Source organism: Liolophura sinensis, chromosome 6 (genome assembly GCF_032854445.1).
Source record: "Liolophura sinensis isolate JHLJ2023 chromosome 6, CUHK_Ljap_v2, whole genome shotgun sequence".
NCBI lineage: Eukaryota > Metazoa > Mollusca > Polyplacophora > Chitonida > Chitonidae > Liolophura > Liolophura sinensis.
Genome location: NC_088300.1, coordinates 10,106,618 through 10,125,231, shown reverse-complemented (window position 1 = coordinate 10,125,231; position 18,614 = coordinate 10,106,618). Strand labels below are relative to the sequence as shown.

The 18,614-nt window shown below is 40.7% G+C and overlaps 1 protein-coding gene across 1 annotated transcript in view; it reads left to right on the top strand.

The window, feature by feature from the left end:
• LOC135468656 (uncharacterized) overlaps window positions 1-18,365 on the top strand; it is a 65,860-nt gene extending 47,495 nt beyond the window's left edge. Inside the window, exons 20-22 of the mRNA XM_064747027.1 lie at window positions 5,402-5,511; window positions 6,968-7,124; window positions 18,256-18,365. Coding sequence (XP_064603097.1) covers window positions 5,402-5,511; window positions 6,968-7,114 — 257 coding nt within the window. The 3' untranslated portion in view covers window positions 7,115-7,124; window positions 18,256-18,365. The remainder of the gene's footprint in view (window positions 1-5,401; window positions 5,512-6,967; window positions 7,125-18,255) is intronic.
• The last annotated feature ends 249 nt before the right edge of the window (window positions 18,366-18,614 follow it).

Sequence of the window (18,614 nt, the reverse complement as noted above, 5' to 3'; positions counted from 1 at the left end):
AACATTCAGTTGGGTGTAATTTGACAGGGAGTACTGGAGAAGTGTTACTGCTGATTAAAACTCAGTTAGAGAGACTATATACAGGTATTAGTTACAGGCCTTTCACAAGTAATTTTTGCAGGCAATTTCACACTGTATCGCCTGCTGTAGTTGATGTGACTGAGGCTCAGCTATAAATCATGCCCAGAGCATAGGAGTGCTGTCCACTCCTATCATTTTTTTTGTATACCATACATCTTTTATGCAAGTATTTATTCCCATTCCTTGAACTGTTTTAATGTTAAGGTGTTATATTTCAACTTCATGGTGCAAAAAAAATTAGAAACGTTGATGAAGCCAGTTAATGTTTGCCTTTAATGTTCATGGCCTCAATGCTTTTTCGAGGAAAGTGCGATACATATCTCAGTCCCTGTACTTGAGGGTAGTTCAGTCCCTGTCCTTGAGAGTAGTGTAATCCCTGTCCTTGAAGGTAATGTAATCCCTGTCCTTGAAGGTAATGTAATCCCTGTCCTTGAGGGTAATGTAATCCCTGTCCTTAAGAGTAGTGTGATCCCTGTGCTTGAGGGTAATGTAATCCCTGTGCTTGAGGGTAATGTAATCCCTGTCCTTAAGAGTAGTGTGATCCCTGTGCTTGAGGGTAGTGTGATCCCTGTCCTTGAAGGTAATGTAATCCCTGTGCTTGAGGGTAATGTAATCCCTGTCCTTGAAGGTAATGTAATCCCTGTCCTTAAGAGTAGTGTGATCCCTGTCCTTGAAAGTAATGTAATCCCTGTCCTTGAAGGTAATGTAATCCCTGTCCTTGAGGGTAATGTAATCCCTGTCCTTAAGAGTAGTGTGATCCCTGTGCTTGAGGGTAATGTAATCCCTGTGCTTGAGGGTAATGTAATCCCTGTGCTTGAGGGTAATGTAATCCCTGTCCTTAAGAGTAGTGTGATCCCTGTGCTTGAGGGTAGTGTAATCCCTGTGCTTGAGGGTTATGTAATCCCTGTGCTTGAGGGTAATGTAATCCTTTTACTTGAGGGTAATGTAAACCCTGTCCTTGAGGGTAGTGTAATCCCAGTCTTTGAGGGTAATGTAATCCCTGTCCTAGAGGGTAAAGTAATCACTGTCCTTGAGGGTAATGTAATCCCTGTCCTTGAGGGTAATGTAATCCCTGTCCTTAAGAGTAGTGTAATCCTTTTCCTTGAAGGTGATGTAATCCCTGTTCTTGAGGGTAATGTATTCTTTTTCCTTGCGGATAGTGTAATCCCCATCCTTGAGAGTAATGTAATCCCTGTACTTGATTGTGCAGTGTAATCCCTGTACTTGATTGTGCAGTGTAATCCCGGTCCTTGAGCGTAGTGTAATCCCTGTACTTGAGGGTAGAGCAATCCCTGTCCTTGAGCGTAATGTAATCCCTGTCCTTAAGAGTAGTGTAATCCCTTTCCTTGAAGGTGATGTAATCCCTGTTCTTGAGGGTAATATATTCTTTTTCCTTGCGGGTAATGTAATCTCCGCCCTTGAGGGTAATGTAATCCCCGTACTTGATTGTGTAGTGTAATCCCAGTCCTTGAGCGTAGTGTAATCCCTGTACTTGAGGGTAGAGTAATCCCTGTCCTTGAGCGTAATGTAATTCCTGGCCTTAAGAGTAGTGTAATCCCTTTCCTTGAGGATAGTATAATCCCTAATCATATGAAGCGGTCAGCACAACTTGGTGACCTGTTCCAGCCCTACCAGAGAAGTAGTCAGGCAACAGTCTCTAGATATATGTTCTCATGGTAACCAAAATATTCTTAGTTGAAGTCCATGCTACACCTACAGGGGATTCATTTCCCATACCTACACCTACAGGGGATTCATTTCTCCATACCCACATCTCTAGGGGATTCATTTCACCATACCCACACCTACAAGGGATTCTTTTCCCCATACCCTTACCTACAGGGGATTCATTTCCCCATACCCACACCTACAAGCGATTCACTTCCCCATACCCACACCTACAGGGGATTCACTTCCCCTTACCCACACCTACAGGGGATTCATTTCCCCATACCCACACCTACAGGGGATTCACTTCCCCATACCCACACCTACAGGGGATTCATTTCCCCATGCCAACACCTACAGGGGATTCATTTCTCCATACCCACACCTACAGGGGATTCATTTCTCCATACCCACACCTACAGGGGATTCATTTCCCCATACCCACACCTCTAGGGGATTCATTTCCTCATACCCACACCTAAACGGATGGATTTTCCTGACATCCACACATATTTACAAGCAATTCATTTCCCTGTACCCACACCTACACAAGATTCCTTTTCCCACCTACATGGGATTAAATTCCCTATAACCACAATTACAGAGGATTCATTTCCGGTAAACCCATATCTGCAGTGAAATTCCCCTATACCTGAAGATATAAGTCCTGCTATTTCTTTTTCTATGTCACATGGTTTGGCAGCCATATTGGATTTGTAGCAAATCGTTTAAACATCTTCTTCTCAATAACCGCTGAACAGATTCTGAAATTTGATATGCAGATCGTTTGTAGTTACAATAAGTTTAAGAAAATGGTTGACTTCTGGTAAAAACTGTAGAACATTGCCATTGGTCGAAGTTGTGATGTCACAGCTAGCTATGAAATTTTTTTTTATTTACCTATTCTGGTAAATTTTGGGTCGATGATTCAGAAGCTGCTTATTTTTTGTTTATCTTTGTACCTTTTTTAGATATAATCAAAAAACTAAAATTTAGTTACATAATTTCAATGGCCTGTTCTGGCCCTGATAGCACAGTTGGTGAAGCAGCACTAGACAAAAGAGCAGTGGAAATCCGTCTTGCAACAAAGAGGCACATCACATGCACTCTGAGGATTCCTTCATTGTGATATGACTGAAAAATTGTCAAGTACGATGTTAAACCCCAAGAACTCACTAGCCCTCACTTAGCATTCAATGGCCTGTAAGTGAACAACTGTGTTAGCTAGAAATGTGAAACTTGCACCAAGTTGTTTCCCAAGACATGTTCTTTCTGTAGTGTGCCGACAAATTGGAGCTATGATTAATCGTTTGAATGGCATTTGAATGATGCCGTCGTTTTGTTTTTAAAAAATAGATGTTTTAACATTGAATTAGATGGTAACTGGACTAGGTTTATGCTATCTGACCATTGAGTTAGATGGTAACTGGACTAGGTTTATGCTCTTTGACCACTGAGTTAGATGGTAACTGGACTAGGTTTATGCTATCTGACTCGTTGCTTTCTGCAGCACTGTCCATTATTTCCCAAAGCAGTTATGCTGTCTCCTATTTGACAGTGTAGAATTATAATGGTGACAACAAACGATGTGGACCCTGGACAAAACTGCTTGGCAGTTGTTTTTTTTGGTTTGTTTTTTTTTTGTCTGTGGAGCTTATTTCTGACAGAGCTATCATTCTTCAGTGTGAATGTCATTACTTTTTACACCAAATCATTGTGCACAATAAAATATTCAGTTTCTTGCTCCTCATGATAGACAGAAAATGAGCAGATTTGGCCTAATAAAATTGGTTAAACACAAATTAGGTATTGTTCTGTCAAATGGTCTGCTAACACGGTTGTTGCCATGGGAATTTGCCTAAACACAGACTCATTAATATGTCACATACATGTGTTTGCTTTAACAATAGCATGGTGATTATGTTTGTTACTGTTACCAAGTAACGCTCTGTCAAAGATTGCTTCAAAATGTGTCAGAGACATATAGCAAGGTAGTTATGTTTGTGTTGTGGCTACTGCGATGGTGATTCAGATATTTTAAGGGCAGGAGCATCTTTTGTCACACCTTTCCTGGCCCAGGTGTTAAGTAATACGTCCTTGCAATTTACTTTAAACATGGAGGTCATGAGGAGTATTCTTTATGGGTGTACAAAGTTAGATTGATTTGAGGATATGATTATTATGAATATTATTAAAAGGTTTAAGACAGGACATGGGTATGTAGAAAGATGATACATGTATCTTATACAATGATAACGTTGGCTGACAATAGCTACATGTAATAATACACTGATGATGCATGACCATATGGGCATGTAATAATATGAAAAAGATAGGTGACAATACTTACATGTAATAACATGCAATGATGGCTGACAATACATACATGTAATAACTTAATGATAGCTGGCAATACCCACATGTAATAACATAATAATGATAGCTGACAATACTCACATGTAATAACATACTGATGGGTGACATTATTTACATGTACATGTAATAACATAATAAGGATGGCTGACAATACATACATGTAATAACATGGTAATGATGGGTGACAGTACCAACATGTAATAACAAGGTTATGATGACTGACAATACATACATGTAATAACATGGTGATGATGACTGACAATACACACATTTAATAATATGGTAATGATGGCTGACAATACATACATGGTTATGATGACTGATAATACATACGTGTAATAACATGGTGATGATGACTGACAATAAATACATGTAATAGCATGGTAATAATGGCTGACAATACCCACATGTAATAACATGGTAATGATGGGTGAGGGATACCTACATAGAGGCATAGCCAGCTCTTCCATTCTTTCTATAAATATGCCTGTCATTTAATTTGCAGAGGCATAGAATGAATTCCTTTTACTGAGCAAGGGTTACTCTGTAGATCTGAGAAAACATGAAGTTATGGCCTTGTGTGTTCAAGTTTGGTTGGCATGAATGGCAAAATATTTTATTGTCAAGAGAAATGAGCATGGAAGGTGAAAGTGGATGTCAGTGCTGGCCCTGCTCCTCACAGTCTGGACCACCCTAGCCAGCTGCCAGCCACCAGCCACCAGCCAAGGTTTAAAAGGTCCAGGGTGGCCAGCAACCAATAGCAAATGGTAGTTTGTCTGGCAGTGAACGCGTCTCAGAGATGTGCGCTCTGTGCATGCATTGATTCAGTGAAGTCTCCAGTGGCAGGAGGTATATTGTCTACTGTCTGGGAGACACGTAGCGCGCTAAGGCTGGCCTGCAGTCACCCGTTGTTTCCATCCTGTCCTGTTGACAGAGTCTCACTCCTGTTCAGGTAGTCCACAGCTCTCTATCTGTTCATGACGAGAGGACATGCTGCAGCAACATGTCTACTGTTACATACTCTGAGACTATACTGCTTATGTGTAAGTCCTTAATTATCTGATTCTTCACTCTTTTTGGTTGCCTTTTCTTCTTGAAATGAAACATTTGGTTTCATTGTGTTTGTAACGTTGCAGGTAAACTATATCCACATACCAGTATGATTTCTGCGTTTTTGAATATTTCAGAACTGTTTGTAAACACAGATTGGAATTGGTTTTAGAAGAATTTGAGTTGATTCTGTTGAATGAGAACATTGTGTTTTTTTCTATTGCAGACAAGCTTGATGGTATCCGGCCTGGCAAAAGGAAACGGACACCATCACCTCAGAACTTGGAGGATTACCTTCAGCTGGATCTCAGGCCGATAGACCCCAGTAAAAAGAGGGTAAGTTGGCTTTTTGCACTGTTTCATTGGTAAACTGGAGGGAAATTGTTTCATCTCTATGTATTTTGTAAATTTTAGTGAAATTTGGAATGTACATCAGCAAGGTTGACATATTCAGAATATAACAAACCCAAAGGATTTGTTGGTGCAGGCAGAAGAGTACTAGAATATCTGACAAAACACACATTGTTTTCATATATAAGAAAGTCTTGAAGAATCTGCACTTATTTGTAGCATGCTTGTCATGTACTATAATAGCAGAAACTGTTGCTGAAATTCATGTACAGTAGTGAAGATTTAGTGGAAAGTTTGTGTCAAAATCAACAAATTAACTTTTGGAGCTGTGTCTTGTTTTGAATTTTATGTGTTGCTGAAACTCTTCACATCACAGATAGAAATTGTACAGGGAATTTTATGGCACACCCTGTAGAGTAATAAAGCAGCTATAGTCGGGTGTTTTGAAAGCCTTGCATGATTAACACATGAATCTAGTAATGTGGCAATAGTAGGAGAGGAATGGGAATTTAGTAGTGATAACTCGCTGTTGAAGAAAAACCTCTGCCTGACTGATGATAACCAATCTAATGACAGCCACTTGGAATAAATAAAACCCCGTTCCTTGATTCAGCTGACCTGTGTCGTCATGAGAGACTAAGATGGTTGTGTTTGGTCAAGTGACGTATTTTGAGAAGAATCTCCTTTTATGGTTATCAGACTAATATATCAAATTAGTCCAGAGAATAGAAGAATAGTTGAAAACCTGAAAAAATTAAAGTTGATTATTTTTCAAGGTGGTAGGTAATCTAAATGTAGATTAATTATTTTGTGATTCCTGTAGAAATAGGGTTAAAATGAAGTGTTAAAAGTAGCATGAGTAGTGTGGCAAAAAATAACATTGATCCTAATCTGTCATAATTAAAAATTAAGAAATCTTAAGAAAAGATGTACAGTTGTAGCGTCATAGTTAAGGTTTAGATCCCTGCATTTCTGCAAGGAAAGCGCCTTATCATGTCATTTGTAAATTACAATCTAGTAAATATAATTATTTAATATATATATATATATATATATATATATATATATATATGATGATGATAAAGATTTTTCTCTGATGAGGGTTTTAGCTCACTCACAGAAATGAAGAAAACATGTGAGGAAAATCTTCTCCGTCGCTTAGGGTACTAAAAATACTAATAATAAATAGATAAGTGACCAGTTTTGATTTCTTACTGAGCATTCCAGGATGTTTTTAGATGTAAGTAATTCTAATAAATGGGTATGGTTTATGAATATGAAATGTATATTCTTACAGCTCATTTTAGAATTTTTGAGAAACTGTTGTTTGAGGGATTTAGTGCTCATATACTATTTACAGAAATTGTCTGCATTCATAATATGAAAATTAAATTAGCTTGTTCTTGGTTTCTACAATGGTCTGGTTTTCCTTCGTGAACAGGTGCGCTGGGCAGATATTGAAGAGCGGAAAGAGCAGATACATCGCCGTGAGCTAGGATTTGTTGTGGGCCAGACACAGAGAGACTGGGAGAGAATTACGGATGATTCATATGCAGACAGACAACTTAATCAGACGAAATATTTTTAATTTGATAAAGGTACAATTCATGCTCCTATAAGGATCAATGTTGTTTATTAGACCAACCTTATAGATGTAATGGGCATGATTTTTGCCACGGTCGTGTTGGCAATGTTACGCGGTCGTATTGATCCACGTGAAATTACATTCCAGTCCTTTTATTGTGGGGACTTTGGCGAAGGCGATTCCCGTGGAGATTTCACACAAAGTGCCGCTTTCTCTGCTCTCCATTTTAAAACTGCCTGGCTTAAATGATTGTGAGTGGACGCAAACTTTGGCTTGTGAGATTCATCACTTGTACATTCTCATCATCCCCCCCATGCTCTGACTATTTATCAAGCCTTTCCTGTGCCTCGTCCGATGGAAATGAGGAGCACTTGTATAAACTATACAAACTGTTGCCTTTATGTGAAGATGACATATTCATTTTTAATCACTTGGAGCTGTAAGAACATCAGTTTGATAATCTCACTTGTTATTTGCAGTTTTATTGGAAAACTGTTTTAGCCCAACATGACCTTACACATGAGTTGTCTTTGGATGGTGGGGTGGTTCCTCTCACCATAAAGCTGGTTACTGTGTTGTGAGTGAAATACTCTTTGAGTACCGTGTAAAACACCAATCACATAAATAAATACATAATTATGTGTGTTGTCCCTGTATGTCGTTCAGATACCAGTTGTGGCCGAGCCATTTCAGTATCCCCAGACTATAGATATATGTCATGTGTTCCCAATCGCTGATAACCTTTCTTCTTCCCTTAACTTGCCAATACAAGATCGCCAAGGGTAAAGCGCGTATTTCATATTTCTTGCTCTAGATTATGGACCACAATGCCACGCAGATGTGACCACTTTTACCATGAAGCTTTTGTACAAACGCCCACATTATGGCGCGGGCCTGCATTTTGGTATAACTTGTCTACTTTACCCATAAACATCTGCTCAAAAAGTGTCGGACACTGACAATGGCCATGGTACTTCCAGCGCCTTTCAGCGAAGTGATCAGTTTTGAACCAACATGGTGTTGTATCATAACTATGCCAGCTACCCACACACTATTTGTGTATAAGGCTACAATGCCTGCTAATGTCTGTCCATTCAAATCTGTGGACAGCGACGGTCCACGGTGGGGTTGTATCCTTTGTGTTGGATCTGAGTGCCTTCGTTGAACCGGAACTTAAAGCACAGGAGTGCCGTTGTATTGGCCTGCGTGGAAAGGCAACCTGTTTTATATTCTTGTATTAAGGGGGTCATTGATTGTCTAAATGTGTGAGTGAGTGAGTGCTCAAACAGATTATTGATGAGTATGTCAATAAAATCAACCTGCATTTGATGTATTTACAATACTGACAGAATTTGTTATCTATGGGCGAATGTGGGGTTTAGTATTTACAAATTACACCACCTTGTAGAACACGTGACCAGTTCTGTCTGAAGTGGTGAAAAACATCGTGAAAACAAAAGAATTAGAGAAATCTTTTGAATAAAAGTTTTACGTCTTGTCTAGATTACATAATTTATATTTTCGTGCACTTAATTTTCTAGTTGTGAAGAAAAATCGTGAGAACAAAAGAACTGAAGAACTCTTTTTGAATAAAAGTTATATGTTTTTGTCTAGATTACGTAATTTTATATTTTTTTATATTTTATTGCAAGATTTTGATACTTTCAAGTGGTGTAGAGAAATTGTCTTCTTCTGCTAGATAGAATGTGATGTCATAGCGGTTCAGGAAATATATCTGGTTCATGGGTCACGCCGTCAGACGTAAAATATCAGCATTGTTTCACCCTGAGTGAGTGAGTGAGTGCCTGGGGTTTAACGTGTTTCACCCTGAAGACATAACAGTGCCAGCATTGCAATCTCCTGCAGATGTTACAAATCTGATACTTTCCCTCATTCTGTTGGTAAGCGTGGCTCATGTCCAGACAGTAGGGAATCGGATCTACATGACGATATAATTAAACTGATTAGTCTTGTTGACGACGCTTGACCCCCTAGTTCGTCATCCTCCCCAATCTAAATTCACTGGTCTCCGCTTTCTCTGGTTTATTTTTTATAGGATATTGACCGGAAATGAGAAATCGATAGTAATACGTCTTTGAAGCTTCCGTTTTTCCTCAGATTTTGTCGTTACATTGCCTCTGTCGAGATCAGCTTTTCTTTGTACCCACTTTCTTGGTTCTTTGGTGGTTTGTGTTAGACGTTGTTTTGGGATTTTTTTATGATTGTTTTGTGATTATTGACCTGGTACATTCGCTTTGGTTGACGACTGGTATACGAATGTCTGTCTGGACGCATAGACTCAGAGCCAGATCAGGATCAACACTGAAGCCTGGGGTTAACAGTTGGTTGATGTATATGGCTTCCAGGCGGACGCCTGAAGCATATATACCTTTATATCGATGTGGCTAACTTGTTTACAGCGGGTTCTCTTTTGGCGTTTCGGTTGTGTGCATCCGAAGTCTTGTGCCTAACAGAGCATGTATGGCCCCATAAGCGAAGGGTCAAAGAAAAGACAGTCTGACATCAATACGTGTGCAGGGTTAGCTGTCTGTACCATTGATCTAAACCACTGGTAATTACTGCTGCTCAGCAGTCCCTGAAAGCTGGGAACTAGAGTATAGATTAATTATAATTATAAACGTGATGAACTCTTTAGTCTTACTTTGCAAAAAGAAATATGTTTTATTTCCAAAATCTTTTCACCATCAGGGTATCGGAGAACACGAATTTATTCGGTACTTCGTGACATTTTTTAACCCATTAACGCCTTTGGTATTAAATTTATACAAGCTTGTTTGCAGTCAAGCATCCATCAAAATCATGTTGGCGACATTCTGCTGAAACGATTTCCTTGTTACTCGAGTCAGGTTTTGAATGGAGGATTGAATGAGCAGACCTCTTTGTTTACCTTAACCGTAGAGTTAGCGAGGACTGCTGATGTTTTCTTGTCGTTCTTTACTACCAGGAAGAGATAGAAATGTATCGCCTTGGACAGATCTGGTATTTGCATGAGGCAGAAAAAAGAAACCATTCATCTGAAGTGCTTACAAGTTTCCGGGCACGTCGTGAAAATTGTGGATAGATCATTATCACACCAAGTATAATCTGGGATGGTTGCAGAAATTGACACGTTAAATGGATTTGCGACTCAATCTGTGTACATTCCAGAAAATCTGACAGGTAATACTGTAATCTGTGCTTTTTAAGAATTAATGTGCAAATCAACCCATGTCTCAATGGTAGTCATCGGCCCTCATGTTGTACCTCATATCATGATATACCACATACTTGTATAATTTATGTTGATTGACTTTGTCAAACCAGTTCATTTTTATCACTCATTTTATATATATTACTCATTGTATATGTACAAATATTATGTCAGGTTATCCGCAGGGTCATCCGTTTTGAAGGGAAATTAGCTAACTGAGTGTTAAGTTCTGCCCCGACGGGGTTTGCGGTTATATAATATAATATAATGGCTCGGGCGGGACAGCTTACTTGCCTTCGGTAAGTCGTCTCAGTGAAGCATCACTAGATAAAAGAGCGGTGGAAATCTGTCCTGCAACAAGGAGGTACATTACATACACCCTAAGGATTCCTTCGTCGTCATATGACTGCAAAAATGTTGAGCACGACGTTAAGCCCCTAACACTCACTCACTCTAAACTTTTGTTTAGGACGGCTTTGTTATTTTTCAATTTATTACGCTCAATTATTAATTGCGTGATTTGATTGCTTTAGCAGTTGTAGTCCTTGGTGATTTCTACTTTTAGAATTTCAAAACATGAATTATGACAGTGTAAGCAAAACGTAAAGAAGAACAGAATCCGCATTCATTCCCCTTGGTGGCAGCTGTCAAGGTAATTTCTTGCGAGCTTACGTATTGGTGGCAGTTATTGAGGTCATTTCATGCGGGCCTACGTATTGGTGGCAGTTGTCGAGGTCATTTCATGCGGGCTTACGTATTGATGGCAGTTGTCGAGATCATTTCCTGCCTTCTTACCTATGGTGGCAGCTGTCGAGGTCATTTCATGCGGGCCTACGTATTGGTGGCAGTTGACGAGGTCATTTCAGGCGGGCTTACGTATTGGTGGCAGTTGTCGAGATCATTTCATGCAAGCTTACGTATTGATGGCAGTTGTCAAGATCATTTCCTGCCTCCTTACCTATGGTGGCCGTTGTCGAGGTCATTTCATCTGGGCCTACGTATTGGTGGCAGTTGTCGAGGTCATTTCATGTGGGCTTATGTATTGTTGGCAGCTGGCAATGTCATTTCATGCGGGCTTACGTATTGGTGGCAGTTGTCGAGATCATTTCATTCCTCCTTACCTATGGTGGCCGCTGTTGAGGTCATTTCATACGGGCCTACTATTGGTGGCAGTTGTCTAGATAATTTCATGCGGGCTTACGTAATGGTGGCAGTTGTCGAGATCATTTCCTGCCTCCTTACCTATGGTGGCAGCTGTCGAGGTCATTTCACGTGGACTTACCTATTGGTGGCAGTTATCGAGATCATTTCATGCGGCCTTACGTATTGGTGGCAGCTGTGAAGGTCATTTCCTACGGGCCGACGCATTGTGGCAGTTGTCAAGATCATGTCCTGCGGGCCTTGCGTAATGGTGGCTGTTTTGGATGTCATTTCATGCGGGCTTACGTATTGGTGGCAGGTATTGGTTGCAGTCATTTCGTACGAGCTTAGTAAGTATTGGTGGAAACCATAGGACTCATGGGTGACAGTTGTCGAGATCATTGTTGCAGCATGCCAATGTAAGCAGGTTTGCACGCGTGAGATGGACGGCGCGAAATGACATGCAGCACCAAAGACTGATATTTGTTGATGACTTGTTAGACACTTGCAACGGACTTTAGATCAATACTCGTCTATAAACAGGGCATTTTTAGATACCATATTGCGTAAATCTATGTATAATCCAGCAATTTCGCAATCCGCGAGACCAGTGGACCCTTTCCCTTTGATGTACACCTTCAAGGCGAAAACTTCGGTCAGTATGTGAAAATGGCTTCTTCTTTACTTGCTCAGTCCACAGCAGGAGAGTAGTTAAAATTTCCATGAACCCCAGCTCCATACCACAGTGATGTGTCCGTGCCATGTTCGCAGTTTCACTGGAAGATGAAGGCGATGGCAGTTATTATCGCGCTTCTCGAGTCTAATGTGCGCGTGACTGAAGTCCGTGAACGGGGGTCGTGGACATGTATAATAAATGCTTAATGCAATTACTGGAACGGAAGGCTGCTCGGAAATCCAACAGTCACGTCAACTTGGCTTATGTGCTCAGTTTTCTTTTCGGCCTTTTATCGTGGCCGTAAATAACCCATCCTGTATGCTGTAGTCTAAAGGGCTTGTTGACACATGATAAATAATGGCGAACCTGTTTGAGGATTACTGTCGCTAAAGTTGATCTCATCTTACACTGTGGCGCACATCATAATTTTTACAATTAGGTTAAGTGTATTTTGGTTTGATGGCTAAACTAGGATGGTTTGTCAGGTGATGCCTTTGAGACAATTTTCCTGTCCGTCTTCGCCTAGGTTAAACTGTAAAGCCGTTTACGAGGAAAACACCTGACTGCAAAACTCGTGTCACCTGATAGCCAGACATGCGTGGGCCACTTGAGCATCTGCTCATTGGAAATTGAGCCTTATCCAGAACGTTCATCAGCATGATTAAACTTGCTGTGTTCGCCGGCTTGTCCCATCTTGAGCTATAACACGTGTTCATATTAACAAGCATGACCACTTGACAGCCTTTGGCAACGTCATCGTTAAAGATTTTAACTTGCCCACGTTATAAATTTGGATGTTGACACTAGACTCAGAAAATTTTGATGCCTGTCATATATGATGATGACAGGAACAAAACATCCCACTGATGAAAAAAAACGTGCCCCTACGTTTGGGGGCATCCTGCTTTAAGTGGGTGTTTTCGTGTCTGTTTTCTTACTACTGTTTTCATGACACGACTAATATTTGACTTTCGATTTGGTTTTGTGTGTTACACTGTGAATAGATGTGAACAGATGTGAACTATCTAGTACAAGAGGGTGTACTTTCTCAATATTTCCTGTAAATATAAGGGCGGCAGAGGAGGGGATGGGGCGGGGCTGCCATGGTAGAGGCATTTCTAAAGAAATTTCTGGCTTTTGTCTGTTGTTCCAGGCAGTGAGGGACAAATGCTGGTGAACTGGTTGAAACAAGATAAGCTTGTGTTCCTTTGAAATATAAATGCTGTATTACCGTATTCAGTATTTTCAAATGTGTTCGGTCTTGGACTTTATGTATGTAAAGCCGTACACTGCTTCACAACCGCTAGTTGTCTCCCCTGACGAGTGAAGTTCTTTGCACGCTGTCCCGCCTTGTCAAAATCATCGGTCAGATATGTACATTATTGGGGTTGCCTTATTTTGCCCTGGAAGCTATCCATAATTTATTACTGCCGTATGCCCTCACCATACGTAGAGCTGAACCAATCACTTCAAGTTTATCCATGGTTGTTCTTTGTTTCGCATATTTCTAGCACATGCTTCAATTTATCAGGAGTAAAGATTATACGAATCTGAAATTGATCAAGGTGTAACTGACTAAAGCTGTTATGTATGGCGTCTCTATGTCGTTGACTAAAGAGGTCGTATATTCGAATCCCCCTGGCAGTGGTTCGACCGACTGTTTTCGCACGTCAGTACGTTTGCCTGCCTTGGTATGTAAGTGCTTGAACGACGAAAACACCAAATAGGAAACAGTGTGGCGCACGCAATGTGAGATGTAACTCAGGCAACATGTGCATATAACATACCAAGGCCCATGATTTGAGACTATAAAAGCATAGAGAGCAAACCCAGAGCAGTGACGATAGTTTGATAGTTTGAAAATGGTCTCACGGAATTGGTGAAATACGCTCTGTTGTGTATTTACCTCAGGCAGGGTTTTATTCTAACTTTTGTTTACGTACTCAAAAATCTTTCACTTACACAACAGTCACCTGCATTATGGTGTGAGGAAACCGGACAAAGCCTGGGGGAAATCCACGACCATCCGCAGGCTGCTCTAACTATTGAAGTAAATGCTTAAACACCCCGTTCCCTCCTCCAGCACCATGGCTTAGGCAGAATTGGGTAAATAAAAAAAAAAAAAAACATACACTGATGTTAATTGCAATATAGCAGACGTGATCTAGAATTACTCGAAAAGCCGTATTGTCAGCATATTTAATAAACGAGCACATTAAAACAGTTGCAATGGAAAGACTTAGGCATATGTACAGTTTAATACGTTTGTCATTCGTGGACGTAGAGAGCTTCAAGGTGAACGTGATTTAGTATTTTTGGAGCGCCATAGGGACCAGTAAGACAACGGATCAGTCTCCCTAGACAAGAGCTCGATAGTACTAAGAGTCCGACCACACCCAAAGTAAGAGACTGTGCAGAGCTGGGAACCGTGTGTGTGGACGGGACACGCATCGGCTAGGTTAGAAGTATGGCTATAAATTACGGAAAACCAACACTGTGCTACCTGGCTTCCTGGAGTAATTCAAGTCGAACCGCTTAAAACATTAAAACTCGCTACTCTACCAGCAAAGAACTTATTTCACATTCTGTTTTCGTCTGGAATCGAAAATTAATTTGAGAAATGAGTGTTCCTACCCTATACTACATTGTATTTTATAGCCTTGACATCGGCGGCTAACATCTCTCAGGAAAATCATAAATCAAAATCAAAATGCCACATATGAACTGTTGACGTCCTGGATGAGGATGTTCCATTATTTCCTTCTATTTAGCACAGACACGTTTTAAAGAAGAAACATAACCTCATATCAATTATTGAAGAGTTCTCGTTACACCATACTTCTGACTTTGTTTATTTCATCCCAATATTTTTCGACAATTGAGTATCAGGACAGCTTTTTCTCAGCATTGTGTGTTGTAAGAAGAGAGCAGTTAAAGAAGGCAGTTCTACACGGATCGATTAGAAGCTGTCCCACCTCTTCGTGGCCGTGTCGAGCTTCACCCACGTCGTTTAACTTGAGATAAAAGGAGAGGTTTATAGCTGAGGGTTATAGGTATGGAGGAGGTGTGGGCTCGGATCCGACGGCCCGGGTTATAGACTGGCTGTGTGTCTTGGGAGGTGAGGATAGACACGATCCAGGCCCTGGTCTTGTCTGTCCGCCACGCCTCCCCTTTCTCTTCCCCACAGTCCACATCCCGGCCCCCATCATTACCTCAACACGACATTTCGACCCCAGACCACCCAGGCCAGCGCGCAAAAGCATTAATTTCACCTTGTCTACACTGGGGGCCTTTATACCTTTGACATTAGTGCCCCAATGGCGCGGTTTCACTGGTAGATTAATGCGAGACTTTGTTTATATATGCTCGGATCTGGCATTTGGAATGGAAGTCATAAATTCGTTTTCTTTTGCCATATATCCCGTAGAAAAGTGTCCTTTGTAAAAGTGGCGCTGGAAACAAGATGCTCTATGTCAATACAGATAAACCAACACTTAAACATTTATCGGCAAAACGGCATCTTTTTATTCTTTGGGCGTATTAGGTTTCATTTTACGAACGGATGCAGTTGCCATTACGTGCACTCTCCGTAACCCACATGTATTTGCTGTTCATTATTTCACCGTATCATCTCATATCCAGGCCACACCAAGCTGATTTAACCTTGTCTTGTCATTGGGCACTTGCCCCATGTGAATTTGTTCACTTGTGATCATTCCAGGATTTGCGTAACGTGCTGTTTTTATGTACCTTATCTAGTGTTGAAATGGTATATGGTTTCTTGATTTTGACATGTAGGTTATTTTATTGCATTTGTAAAGGAATCAACTTATGTTAATATATTTTTAGAGAACTTCGGATGGCGTCAAGTCCAATCCGCTTATAGATTGCAATAAATTATATTTAAACAGCTAGCACGTGGTAAAGAACTTCCTGTTATCTAATGAAACTTCTAATTTACAACTCATATATCCATGTACCGGTACCTTGTAAAGGTGTCAGTATATAGTGTTCCATTATACAGAAGAGTTTCCATGACAGTTTAGGCGAAGACATTTTATCAACTCTAGGACTCCTAACTTCTCCATGCAGTGTCTTTGTGATAATGTATGATGGTCCACACTTGGTCGGCTTACTGCACAGGGCGCACCTGTTGTCCACGTATGGCAGGACAAGGCGTTCACTGGTGTGTCTGAAGTTCTCAGCCAATTTAGCATGGCTGGGTTTATATAAGTCTTTCATTTCACTCCGTTCTTACACTGTATTATTATCTCTGAGACGTGCACTTGCCATTAACATGCATTGTCTGCCGGTTTCCATTTGAATAGGTTATGCAGTATGGATCAAAGTGACACCACGTTGATAGAAAAGGTGCTGCTCTGTAAGCGTATTATAAAGAAGAAGGTGGCTTTTTGTGACGAGCCTGTGGGCCGTGTGGATGATTCAGTTGTCTGCAATAGCTCAGTGTTCTGAGATATCTGCGCACTATTACTACATCACAAACACAATTTCCGTCACCAGAACGGGACTGTGTGTCTTACAGCTCCATACATAACCATCGTGGTCATTCATTCAAGCGTCCTGTCAGTTGGCTTGACCTTGATTTAGCCTCTCTTGTTAATACTGTTTTCCTTCATATACATGTGCAGGAAAGCAAATCAACACAGAATGACGTTTGCCTAGTAATATTGCAAGTCATGTGCAGTGGCTCATTTACTCCCACTCCCATAACCATGTTTAGTGCATGTTAACATTTACGATGGTGGGCGAATATGCGAGGGTATCTAGCAAGCTCTTCCTCCCTTTTGCTGCATGGTTTGGTTTGAAGGCGATAGCTGTTGTTTACAGACTTCAGACGGCGCAAGTGTGTACATCATCAGTGGTGTTTAGAGGGCTATGTCATCGATGAAATAAACCATCATCTTTAGGGGAGGTTTTGGCGCTTTGGGCTCGACTTTGGAGCCAACACTGGCCATTCGCACCGGCCAAATAGTTTATCCAATCTCGTTAAATGATACCGGCAATAAATATGTTGTGCGAAGCCATAGTTGGCCAGTGTTTATCCAACGGCTGTCTGATGTCGCTTGGCACTGACCCTAATTTATGCTGGCCACAATGATTTCTGTGTATAGAGTTTCGCCTTAGCATCCTATGTAATGCGAAAAATACCTCTTGCACATATCTGGTACTATACACTAAAAGAAGTGGATTACATGAATTATGCTGGTCACAATGATTTATGTGTGTTAAGTTTCGCTCCCTGCCCTGTATATCGAAAAATACCTCATGCGGATGCCTGGCAATTTACAAATGTGGTAAGATTGAGCTCGAGTGAATAGTCTATACCGTGACACAGTTGTTACAGAAATTATTCTAGCCCCAGTATGATTGGTGTACATGTGTATATGGTTTTGCTGAGGACAGCATTCCGAATTACGGAAAACGCGCACTCCCCGCTGTATCTCTGCTAACAAGATCATGCTGATCACGAATATGGAATGCTGGAAAATACCCCAGTGTTCCTCACATGTACTTACTACAGCACTGGTTCAGTAGCATGAAGAGAACGTCTATACATAAGTGTACATTCAGGTCATATAATGAGTCTCTTCTTCTCCAGATACTGAAAACACCAGTGTTGCTTCAAAACGTTGATGAAATGATATGATGATCAAATTGTTTCAAGTCTTTACTGTGCTTATGTCATTAACGGATGGACCGCTTCAGTGGCCTAAATAATTAGAACGTCCACCTCGATGTCGTGAAAATTTAGATTACACCCGAGTCGGGTCGTACCAAGGCTTTAAGGAAGGAAACAGGACTGGTACTAAAATAAAAATGGTACTAAAATGCACGCATTTGGGTGACTGTACTTGTGTTCACGTGACGGTGGTGTTTATTTATTTATTTGATTGGACGTCTGTCATATGACGAAGAGGTGATAAGATTTTCTGCACATGACACCTCTTGGAGCATTCCTTTAATTCTCTGTAGATGTTCTGCGTCTCTTGTACCTGGCATTTCGTTATAATCAAGGGAATTGTCATGGTTTCACGTTCAGAACATACACGCTTGTATAAATTTATAACCCAGTTATAATTTTTCCTTGTTTTACAGGTAAAGGAAGTCAAAAAGCGATATCTGCATCAGAGATTTTGCCCGAACCGGACTTTATTCCTTAGATCTGCTACAGCTTCCTGTCTTCGTATCGCATCACTGAATTTGGGCGCGGCAATTCAAGTCAAACTTCGTCTCGGATTCTGAAGACGGACATTTATCACATCTCCTCGCCTCAGTCGATACCAGCCTCTGGGCACCTTATATACTTCCCTTAGTCCTCCAGTTATTGTGTCTTAAGTCCCAGTCGGTGCTTCTATCAGCTGGTACGCGCACATGCACATTCGGATTAACTTTGATCTCCATGCGTGTTTTAACGCAACCATTATTATATCTGCGAGAAACTCTTAGATATATAT